This window comes from Berghia stephanieae, chromosome 2 (assembly GCF_034508935.2).
Source record: "Berghia stephanieae isolate SIO BIC M18660-M18661 chromosome 2, UCSD_Bste_1.3, whole genome shotgun sequence".
In the NCBI taxonomy this organism is placed as follows: domain Eukaryota; kingdom Metazoa; phylum Mollusca; class Gastropoda; order Nudibranchia; family Aeolidiidae; genus Berghia; species Berghia stephanieae.
Window position 1 is genome coordinate 124,861,226 of NC_088361.1, and position 12,500 is coordinate 124,873,725.

The 12,500-nt window shown below is 34.5% G+C and overlaps 2 protein-coding genes across 4 annotated transcripts in view; one reads left to right on the forward strand and one right to left on the reverse strand.

Annotated features, from left to right (window-relative positions):
- Nucleotides 1–4,770, reverse strand: part of LOC144966517 (uncharacterized protein ZK1073.1-like) — a 108,331-nt gene extending 103,561 nt beyond the window's left edge. Inside the window, exon 1 of one of the 2 annotated variants that reach the window (XM_078903141.1) lies at nt 4,569–4,745. In XM_078903141.1, coding sequence (XP_078759267.1) covers nt 4,569–4,580 — 12 coding nt within the window. In that variant the 5' untranslated portion in view covers nt 4,581–4,745. Of the gene's footprint in view, nt 1–4,568 lie in introns of both variants that reach the window. The other variant, XM_078903142.1, reaches the window with a different exon arrangement.
- Nucleotides 4,771–7,055: 2,285 nt separating this feature from the next.
- Nucleotides 7,056–12,500, forward strand: part of LOC144966518 (cilia- and flagella-associated protein 99-like) — a 28,795-nt gene continuing 23,350 nt past the window's right edge. The window contains exons 1-4 of one of the 2 annotated variants that reach the window (XM_078903144.1): nt 7,056–7,112; nt 8,924–9,077; nt 10,997–11,141; nt 12,429–12,500. The exon at nt 12,429–12,500 is cut by the window's right edge and continues 23 nt beyond it. In XM_078903144.1, coding sequence (XP_078759270.1) covers nt 8,964–9,077; nt 10,997–11,141; nt 12,429–12,500 — 331 coding nt within the window. In that variant the 5' untranslated portion in view covers nt 7,056–7,112; nt 8,924–8,963. The remainder of the gene's footprint in view (nt 7,113–8,923; nt 9,078–10,996; nt 11,142–12,428) is intronic. The other variant, XM_078903145.1, reaches the window with a different exon arrangement.

The window sequence follows — 12,500 nt, forward strand, 5'->3', positions numbered from 1 at the left end:
AAACAAAACAAAAAACAAACGGAGTCAAAATAATTTTTAATGTTGACGTGCACTAGTCACTGATGTTTATAATTTATTGATTGATTGACTGATTGATTGATTGATTGATTTATTTATCTTATTTCCAACGATGTTTTTTTTACATTATTGGCAAAACTACCTGTTTCTTTGGCAGCTTTTTTGTTTTGTTTTTGCTGGTTTGGACTTTACAATACTCTTCAACAGTCGTAACGTCACTTCCTTCCTAATGATGCATGGTAACCTAGTATCACTGGCTCGAAACTATCGGAACAATGGCGAACGCCCGTATGAAATATTTCCCCGGCGAGCATAAAAGCGTATTCAGAGGGGAAAAAAAACATAAATTTGATCATGTTTTGACTTTTACACATTCTGATCACAATATAAAAAGTTATTGCCAGCATGAAGAATAAAAAGTAATTATTTTCTTTGTTTAGAACCAAGATGGCCGCCGTTGCCGGGCGGCGTGACATCAGACTACTGAATCCAATAACAAGAAAGTGCGTATGCACTATGCACCCTGTCGACTTTCACTGGTCAAGATTCAATCATTAAATCTATCTAAGGGATCATTTGGTAATAGCATATGTACTAATTTCCACGTCGGTATATCCATTATTTGGTTCTCTTTCTTTCTTTGATTTTATATTATTCATTTATTTATCGATTTATTTATTGTTTTTTATTATATTTATTCATTTATTTATATAATAATATTTTTATTTGGTTTGTTATTTGATTAATAAATCTTATTGGTAATATGAAGAAATGCTGGAACCTCTAGTTTTTGTTTGTTTGTTGTTCTTTCTTTTGTTTTTTTTGTTGCTTTAATTTTTTTGTTTTGTTTTGTTTTGGTTTTTTTTTTTTCTTCTTTTTGCTTGGGATTATTTATACATTTCTATGTTTATTTATTTGTTTATTTTTGGATCTCTGTCATCTAAATTGGGCCTTCTGAGCCATTCAGACCAGTGTTTATCCTGGTTTCTAAACCGGACTTTCAATTGAATTGATTGTTAACCTCTGGATAGGACGCTAGTCTATCGCAAAGTGCTTTCTGTAAGATCCAACAGATCAAGCTACTCAGTCATTCTTGGCTGAACAGGGGAGGTAAGAAAAAAGCTCGACTTCAATTGGGCTCGACCTCGGTCACTTTGCATGTGAAGCGAGTGCTCTACCAACTGAGTTATCTCCCCGCCCCAATCAACTCAAATAATTTCCTCAGTTTTGTTATATTTTTGATGAATGCACGCCTACCTGTAAAAATAACCCGCCCACAAGCTCTCGAGCGTTACTCACAATGTTTTCAACATTGACCTTCTAAAATTCATAAAGTATTACCTACAAAATGTCACCGTGTTTTCAGACACTACTTATCAATCAATTGGATTCACTAGTCTGATGTCAGGTCGCCCAGCAACGGCGAGCAGCCTGGTTCTACACAAAGAAAATGGGTACTTTTTATTCTTCATGCTGGCTAGAACTTTTCATATGTCATGTGATCAGAATGTATAAAAGTCAAAACATGATCATATTTAATAATGTTTTTCTCCTCTGGTTACACTTTTATGCTCGTCGGAAAAAGATTTCATACGGGCGACCGCCATTGGTCCGATAGTTTAGTTACCATGCATCATTACGAGGGAAGTGACGTCATGACTGTTGAGGCCTATTGTGATAACTGCTCAAACAGCGGACTCTGCTGATAGGCATGTGATAATTATGGATGTGGCCTGCTGAGACAAATTCTATTTCATCACATGTTATTGATGCTATGTGCTTAGGTAGTTTACTTACAACATTCCGCCAGTCGGATATAATGTACCAACACAAAACTGTGCGTAACCTTTGTATCTATAGATAGTTCGAAGATGACGTCACTGAGGTCTTTGTTATTCTTTTTTTTTGCCATCCGCGTTTATGAGTAATGCTCACTGAACTGTATTAACCCGACTATAGATAGAATGCGCTTGGCCAAGGAGTTCACAACATTGCCATCCGGAAGTATAACGGACCAACACACAAACTATGTGTAACCATGAACTTTTATAGTCTGGTTAATACAGTTTAGTGAGAACAACTCACAAACGCGGATGACAAAAACAATAACAAAGGCCTGAGTGACGTCATCTTCGAACTATCTATAAACGCTCATAGATACACACAGTTGTGTGTGTTGGTCCGTTATACTTCCGGATGGCAATGTTATGAGCTTCTTAGCCAAGCGCATACTATCTATAGGAGGAACGAAATTGACGTCACACAGCTTTGTTATTGTTTTTAGCCAGTCATTTTAGGAGTAGTTGTATCAATCAGACTATATACGTTTAAGGTTACACTTAGTTTTGTGTGTTGGTACGTGATATCCGGCTGGCGCATGTTTTGAATATTTCAAATAAGCGCACGGCATCAATAAGATGGGTAAGTTTTGCAAGATATCTCTCTTTAGGCCACGAGTCCTGATAGTTTTAATATTTTTGAGCCGGCCTCATTATAATATATAGATAGTTCGAAGATGACGTCACTCAGGTCTTTGTTGATGTTTTTTGCCATCCGCGTTTATGAGTAATGCTCACTGAACTGTATTAACCCGACTATAAACGTTCATGGATACACACAGTTTTGTGTGTTGGTCCGTTATACTTCCGGATGGCAATGTTATGAACTTCTTAGCTAAGCGCATACTATCTATAGATAGTATTCGCTTGGCTAAGAAACTCACTCATACACGGAAGTATAACAGACCAACACACAAAACTGTGTGTAACCTTAAACGTTTATATATAGTATGCGCTTGGCTAAGGAGCTCACAACATTGCCACCCGGAAGTATAACGGACCAACACACAAAACTTTGTGTAACCATGATCGTTTACAGTCAGGTTAATACAGTTTAGTGAGAATTAATCACAAACGCGGATGGCAAAGAAAAACAAAAAACAAAACAATAACAAAGACCTGAGTGACGTCAACTTCAACCATGAACTTGTATATTCCGGTTCATACAGTTTAGTGAGAACTACTCATATATAAACGTGGATGGCAACAAAAAAACAATAACAAAGACCTGAGGGACGTCATCTTCGAACTATCTATAGATAGTATGCAGATGACGTCACTCATGCCTTTGTTATTCTTTTTGCCATCCGCGTTTGTGAGTTGTTCTCACTAAACTGTATTAACCAGACTATAAAAGTTCATGGTTACACAGAGTTTGTGTGTTGGTCCGTTATACTTCCGGATGGCAATGTTGTGAACTCCTTGGCCAAGCGCATTCTGTAGAATGCGCTTGGCCAAGGAGTTCACAACATTGCCATCCGGAAGTATAACGGACCAACACACAAACTCTGTGTAACCATGAACTTTTAGTCTGGTTAATACAGTTTAGTGAGAACAACTCACAAACACGGATGGCAAAAACAATAACAAAGGCCTGAGTGACGTCATCTGCATACTATCTACGGTCTGGTTCATACAGTTTAGTGAGAATTACTCACAAACATGAATGGCACCAAAAAAAAAAAAAAAAAAAAAAAAAAAAAAAAAAAAAAAAAAAAAAAAAAAAACAATAACAAAGGCCTGAGATACGTCATCATCGTTCTATCTATAGCTACCGTGTTCTTTACACTGACAACACACGGCATCTTAATATATTATTATAGTACAAAGTCTAGCGGTTATAACGAGTTGTTCTTGCCAATTGTATAAAATAATCAATACCCCCCCCCCCACGCACACACATATACACAGAGACACACATACACACACACACACACTCACACACACACACACACACTCACACACCATAGACACACGTAAACTCATTTCCAGAAGCCCGGGCGTTTAAGGGAAGAAAGAAAAAAAAACCCGGAAAAAATATTAAATGTTTCACCAGAGCTGCTAGTCAAGGCACAAAGTGATCTCTTCATTGATATAATAAATGCAACCCGCTGATAAGTGTGTGTGTGTGTGCGTGTGTTGGGGGTGGGGGGCTAACACAACTTTTCCTGCACTATGGAGTTGGCCTATGGAACAGCTTGCACAACAATTTACAAATTGAGTCAAAGCACAAACACTGTTCTCAATAAACGTAATCTCAGTGCAATATGCAAATTATGTATTCATGCATTTCCCAAAACATGCAATTTTTAAGCAAGCTCTCTAATCGTGTTTTCTACGTATTCAACGTTTAAGGGTTGCGGTCATAATGAAAACTGCGCACCTTTATGCACGTTTCTCATTGCTAGTTTATTCAACGATAAACAGAAAAGCTGCATTTCTATGTAGATAGTATACTCTATATTTTTAGATAATCAGTTTTACTTTTGGATTCAATAACTTGAGCTAGCTAAGAAGCGACCATAAAATCCAGAATAAAAGAGGCGAGAGCTCCGTAAACTCATTACTCACTCCGAAAATGACGCAGATCTCTCCCATTTCTTCTCATATTTTTTGCACGTCCTTTCGCTATGCATAAGAGCAAGTACGAATTTTTTTGCACCCCTACATTCCTTTATAATTATGCTAATAATATAGCAAAACCCAACTTACCTCCAAACTCATTTTGAATGTAATAAAATGTCCGTAAAATATAAAAATCACAAGACAATCTGGTAGTTTAACTGTGTTGCAAGATGAAACGAAACGCCCTCTGAAAGCGCTGTTGATAGTTTCAGAGTACGTGGTGTTGGGTTTGTTTTGGTTTTTCGTTTGCGTCGGACGCGGCCTCAGTCTGACCAATCTTCTTCTTTCACACAGAGGCCAAGGTCACATCATCGACGCAAATGAGGTCAGAGTAGAAAAGAGTAGAAAATCTGAGTGAGGGGTTTTGCGCCAGCGTCGTCGAGTGATCGAGTCGAAAACGCGAGGGCACAAAATATTCGGGAGAAATCGACAAACTCCGCTCTGTGGTCGTACCTTTGGTTTATTTTGATTTGTATTTATCGTTTTATCTTATCTTATAATTATAATATAATATTCATCCTTTCTGTGAAGGTAAAATACTCGCAACATCCGGATATAACATAACAACACACAAAACTATTTAACCTTGAACGTTTATAGTAAATCAATAGGATTAGGTGAGAATCAATTTTGTCCCCTTTAAAAAAATATTAAGCTTTTATATAGCGCAAAATCCACTTAATGTGCTCAAAGCGCTTTACAATGGGGCCCTGACCAACTGCAACATTTAACATGTTGAACGAGACATGACACCTGTTAGGCGAGAATACATTTTTTCCCGATAGAGATAACGCTGTTAACGGCCAGGTACTCATTTTAAACCTGAGTACGGTGAGAGAATGTGAGTAAAGAGCCGGTTCCGGTGACTCAACTATGCGCCGAGCGAGGCTCAAACTCAGGACCTTCCGATCAGAAAGCGAGTGTCATACCACTAAACCACATAGCCGCACATTTAAATGAATTATAGAAGGAACGAAGCCGACGTCACTCAGTTCTTTATTGTTGTTTTTTAGACATCCATTTTAATTACAAGGCTCACAAAATAAAATCAACCTATAAATGTTTAAGGTTACAAATAGTTTTGTGTGCTGGCACGTTACATCCGACTGGCGGATATGGATATTTTACCAAAACACATAGCACTAATACAATAGTTTATTTTTACAAAATTTATCAAACAACTTGTTATGTATGATTTACAGAAGCAGAAGACGATGATAATGATGATGATGAAGAAGAAGAAGAAGAAGAAGAAGAAGAAGAAGAAGAAGAAGAAGAAGAAGAAGAAGAAGAAGAAGAAGAAGAAGAAGAAGAAGAAAAGAAGAAGAAGCAGTTAATGATAATAACAATAATAATAATAATAATAATAATAATAATAATAATAATAATAATAATAATAATAGTAATAATAATAATGATGATGATGATGATGATGATGATGATGATGATGATGATGATGATGATGATAATAATAATAATAATAATAACAATAATAATAATAATAATAATAATAATAATAATAATAATAATAATAATAATAATAATAATGCTCGATATAATTGTAATAGAAAAAAATAATCACAATAATAATAATAATAATAATAATAATAATAATAATAATAATAATAATAATAATAATAATAATAATGATGATGCTGATGATGCTGCTGATGATGATGAAGATGATAATAATAATAATAATAATAATAATAATAATAATAATAATAATAATAATAATAATAATAATAATAATAATAATGTCATTGATGATGATGACGATGATGATGATGATGATGATGATGATGATGATGATGATGATGATGATGATGATGATGATATTAATATAATTATTACTGTATATTAATATCTATTTCATATAATATCCATTTATTTCTTCATTGATTGGCTGTAGATTGTTCTACTGAAATACAGTGAACGGAAAGGCTCCAAGTAATAATGTAAATGTTTTGGGTCTTTTTAAAAAAAAAAAAAAAAAAAAAAAAAAAAAAAAAAAAAAAAAAAAAAAAAAAAAAAAAAAAAAAAAAAAAAAAAAAAACAAAAAAAACCAACAAATAAAGTAGGTAATTTTAATGTTTTACGTAAAACCTAGAAAGACAAAAGAAAATAGAGAAATATTCACAATCTTGCCCGAAAAATCAAAGACGTAAAATTAAACAATGAAACAGCGGATTTTTTTTTTCTTTCTTTGTTGTTGTTGTTGTTTTCAAAGACTAAAGTGGGCCATGGTCTTGATCCCTAAGTGGTGTGTGTTTTAAGCGACGTGCCCTTTTTTTGCAGCTCTGATAAGCCAATTTCATATATCTAGATAGGCTCATTTTTGTAAGGGAAATCTTTTAAAATGACGCAACATATTGTCCATTACTACAATTTTAAACTAGGCCCATAAGTGGGTTTGGATGTCAGCCTTTATACACGTGCACGTCGGCATTCAGTATTTCTTCCTTTCTTTCTTTCTTTGCTTTTTAATCGTAAAAGTTCTCTATTAGATAATACTGGTTTGTTTTCGATCTTTTTGCCGAGATAGAAAATTTGAATAAATCTCAAACCGGAAGTTAGACTTTCTATGGCGTCGTTAGAGATTGATTTTAGGGGGAGCTGGAAGTAAACAATGTGAGTTTTAAAGGCGTTTTTATGATCTTACACGTCTTTGCTTTTAGAATAAGATCATTCGAATTGATGATTTGGATTATCCCACCATTTTTAGATAATTCATTTCTGAAATGATGTTTCTGCTATGTAAAACGGCATCTGTTTATGTTTGTAACTATGGAAAATGAATGAGAATTCCTGGAAATTCGACATCATTTTAATTTTAGTTTAAGTTTAACTCCAGTTTGTCATCAGCATTTTCACAGTTCAACTTCGTTGGTGACTACTGGTCGCTAATTCAACTTTTTCTTAAATAATTCTGATTTTAAGATAATCTATAATTAACGACTGCAGTAGACTTACATTGCTAATGTTCACGACGACTGCAGTTCAAATTCAAGTTCAGTGAACACCATCTGAGATTGTCCCTATCTTCACTCACTCTTATCAAATATTTGCCATTTGTTCACCGAAGCGTTATGTTCAAAATGAAATAAGGCTCAGTATGACTTTGAAAGGTATAGGCCAGGTTGGGTTTGAGTTTGATTTATTTTGTTCATCTCTCGATGTATTAGTTAGTAGAGTCTACGAGATAGATATATTAGACGTCTATTTTTTGTAATTATTCTAGAACTAAAGTCTCAGGGAACTTCGAACCGTTAGGTGTTAGCATTAGTGTAAGAATCAATTAGAATTTTATACTTTTGATTTGACTATTTATCCAAAAGCACTTTCCATTAGATATCTCCTCAGCAAGATTTGAATATCACTACCTCTTTATCCTTTCTTTCATCCTTAAGAAATCGGTATACTCTGTCTACAATGAGTCAGTTAGTCGTGTGCCTCTCAAAGGCTACTGTGTATTTTAGATTTCGGGACGGGGGGGGGGGGATTAAAAAAAAGCGGAAAAAACTCTGATAGTAGATTGTACCTTATATTTCAAAGACACAACAAGTTTATTTAGTGCGACTATGTGGTCCAGTGGTATGATACTTGTTTTCGGATCGGAAGGTCCTGGTTTCGAGCCTTGCTCAGCGCATATTTGAGTCCTTGGAAAAGGCTCTTTACTCACATTCTCTCACCTTAATCAGGTGTAAAATGAGTACCTGGCTGTAAACCGCGTTGTCTCTGTCCGAACAAATTGTAATATCGCCTAACAGGCGACATGTCTCGTCTTACATGTTAAGTGTTGCTGTTGTTAAGGGACCGCTTGTAAAGCGCTTTGAGCATGTTTAGTGGATATTGCTCTATATAAAAGCTCTATTTTTTTAAAGCTCTATATTTATTCATTGTATATTTATGGCAAATATGTTGTGCCAATCTGCTTTTCACAAACTGTACTGTTAAAATAAACATCACTGCTTTACTCTCGGATAAGCCGGGGCAAGGGGGACTCAAATTATTAATCTGAAATCATTTAAGAATAAGAATGTAATTTGATTTTGGAAATGTAAGTGAATTTGTCATGCTTTTGAGGACTAGGAAACTCGTGTCATTTCTTAACCTTCAAAATCACTCATATCTCATATTTCGATCAACATTCTGACATAGATTTCAAATTACAGCATCTGACCCCCCCCCCCTCCCCCTATGAATTATACCACATTGAAAGGGTGGGAGGGGGGGGGGTTTCAAATTGAAACAAAAAAGACAAATAAAATATGTACAGAATAATGGGTCTTTTTATAAACATTTTGTTGATCTTAATAGGATGTGGATAGGGCTATGTTTTTCATTTTCATGTGTTGATTTGCATTTTCCTTTTTTCACCCGCTATTCATGTTCTTTTACCTGCTTTTCATAAGTCCATTAACTTTACTTTTGATTTGTAGATCATCACTATCACTTTTTTCTGTATAAGAGACAACAACCATGGACGGCAAGCATCAACATTTGTTGATACACTGCGCCACTTTGCTTGATACTTATGATGCTGGCATGCAAGGATTAGAGGATCACTTACAAAACTATTTTGATGCAAATAAGGTGATGTCATAATTATTTTGATCATGAAATTGTATCATGCAATGTGTCACAACAGTCAACTGTTTACGTTACAAATACATATACACAAATTTAAGTGCGATGAAGTGATGAAAAAATGAGGTGGTCACTTTGTTGTAAATTATTTTTGATAACTGTTTCTTTTCTTTCTCTTCTGTACAATCTCTTCTAAAGAATAAAGTTAAAGATGTTAAGTATTTTTACAAATTTCTTAACTTAGATTTTAAAATTAAACAAATAAGAATTGTTCAACCTATATTGAAACGGTGAATTCAAAACTTTATGATTGCACATTTTACGTTAATCACATTCACTTCATTTCAAAAAGTTTAATACATTTAAACTGAATGTGATCCAGAATTGTCAAAAACTCTATATACCAAACTGTTGTTTCACATAGCATTTGAGTTTATGTGAGCATTCTATCTCTTGAAATGTGTTTGATACATTATGGAACATATGGGTGCAAATCATGTACAATTTCAATAAATTCTCATCGATGACATACGGCTCTGTTTTGCGCAATGATCCTACTATATCTTTGGCCATTGGCCAAGGCAGTAATTTTGAATAATAGAGGGGAATATTGTATTTCTATGGCACTTAATGTTAATAAATACAATATTTTTAAAAAATTTACTGATGAACACTGTTCACGTAACATTTAGGACAAGACACGCAGCATGTCAGGAGCTAGTTCAATTTTTGGACAAATACAGTTTTGTTTTACACTGGGGAAACCACAAATTTGTGATGATAGGACTACGTAAATGTTTGCAAAATCCTTTCTTTACTGAATGTAAGGCATCCAATTTCCAGCATGGACCCTCATACCTAAAGTAGGTCTCAATGTGAGTCCAAAACTGCACCTCAATACCACAGTAACACACGAATAAGGCAAAAGCAAATATTTTGAGTTCAGAGGCTCAATAAGTAAAGTATCTTCTTAACATGCAAACATATCTGTATTGATTTTGCAGTTTGCAAACAAACATTTTTATACCGAACTGAGCGAACAAATGTGTTAGACTAGCGAAAACATCATTGCAATGGTTTATGCTCTTATTACAAAGGTAGTTCCTGTCACAGAATATGGGGTAAAGTCTGGCTTCATAGGTTCTCAGCACCACTACAATATAGGATACATGCCATAGTATACACTAAGGGAACAAAATAAATTATCCTCGGTAGTATTCTTTTGACGTTACCTAAATCTGTCTAAGAGAAGGGATATTACACAATTAAAAATGGATTATTTATTGAAATGACATCTTAGATTTAGTATATAATGTGTAATATCACAATTTAGTCCATTGCTTATTTTACAACTCTATATGAAAGATGCATGCTGTATTCTTTTTCATTGATTTTTTTTCTTTTTTTGATGTTTGTTTAAGAAATTATGAGCTTTGAAATTATGCTGACCGTTAGCATGCTTGACCGTAAGCATGCTTGTAAAGTTACTTGCTTTCAGTGTTGCATCTTACCGATCTAGTGTTCACTCATTTTATTTGACATCAATGTTTTCAAGTAGAACTATTAAAGGCACTCAGTCTATTTGGATACAATAAAAGTTGTTATGACAGTGAAAATTGGCCTAACAATCATCAAACATCATCAGAGTAAATAAAAAGAGTATCATTGTTTTGGCTCCCACTTACATCTCATATTATCAGCTCGCCATAGTATTGTTGAAACCTTTTACAACATTGAGACAAGTAACAGTAGTATTCAAGTGTCATAATTGATTAAGATAAATAACTTTTTCCATCAATTTAACGAGCATTGGGTTTTTGCCTATTGTCCAAAATGGTCATTATTTCTATTATTCTAACTCATTAGTATCTTCAAATAAACATTTTTTTAAAGAAAAAAAAAATCTATTTATCTGTTGATCTCAGGTTATAGATGAAGATGATGAGCTCTTCATCAGAGAAGTTTTCTCCGGTTGTGTCCGATACAGGCCAATCATGAAAGTTGTCGTAGATAGTTTTTATGCACGAGATGGACGAAATGTTTTACGATCAACACAGAACGTTTATACAGGTATTATATTTCTCTCATATTTTATATCGTTCATTTTATCTTGTTGTTTTCTTTTCATTTAGATGGTCCAGAAATGTATCAAACTAATAAGTATTATATGATATTGCATTTGTTTGTCCAAGAATGCCTTTTGTCCTAAAGTGCTGGCTTTTCTCATAAAGAAGGTTTTTTTTTCTATCAAATTTATTGCTCTGATTACCTTGTCTTTCTCTTATAAACCTGTTTTGCCACCAAAGACAGGCATTTCTATATGACTCAATATTCCAAATTAGTGGGACAGCATGGCTCACCAATACTGTCTTTGCTTCGTACCCATAAGGTACTGAGTTCAAGTTTCCAATGTGGAATGAATAAAGTGAATTTGATTTTAACTTTTTTTTTTACAATCAAACAGGAACATTGAATGAATTAAAAGACAAGGTAAAACACGTGGTTGATTGTGTGATTATTGATTTTCTTTCACTCATTTACGATTACAATTATTTAAAATAAGAAGATAAAATAAAATAAAATTCCCTTTATTCATCCGATAGGAGAAATTTATCTCAAGGGGCTATTCCAAGGGAAGACTGGAATAACCCAGGCATCAGCCACAGTGCAGCACCACAAGTTGAGCTTGGTCGAGGTGACTTGCTCAAAGGCACACAGCACAGTGGGTATTCAAATTCGGTACCTTTTGGGTATAAAGCAAAGACAGCACAGCTGAGCTACTCTGCTCCTGAGTGCTTTTTTTTTTTTCGTAGACAGGAGTGGAGGCAGTGAGAAATTTAAAAAAAAAGTCATTTAAGTTGAAAATTTTGACATTATCAATAAATGTCAGGGATACAACCAAAGATTAATTGTGATAAAAGATGGCTTCTGTTTCCATGTGTGACATGGCGTTTTATCAATTCCTTTAATTCATTCCCAAGGAAAATTTTGTCTTAAGGGTCTATTCCAAGGGAGAACTGGAATAACCCAGGCATCAGCCACAGTGCTGCACTGTAAAATTAACTAGGACGATATGACTTGCTCGACGTAAGTATTCGAACTTGGTACCTTTTGGGTACGAAGCAAAGACCATTCCGCTGAGCCATGCTGCCCCAATCTTATCTCATCTTCAATTCTTATTGGCAATGCTTTGGTGGGAGGTAACAGAGATGCATCTGATAGCTCTGATCCTCTTCAGCCTACATTGATGATAGATGATAGAAATATAGGTTTACAGATATTTGTCTTGGCATTCGGCTAGGTTTTTTGACAAAAATGTTCTCTTTTTTTTCTAATTATTGTTTGATAATTCCACAGTTCTAACATATCTCGCTTTGTTTCGCTTGGATGAACTTGGTATTGCCCATTTCCGTAAATTTGGATCATCCC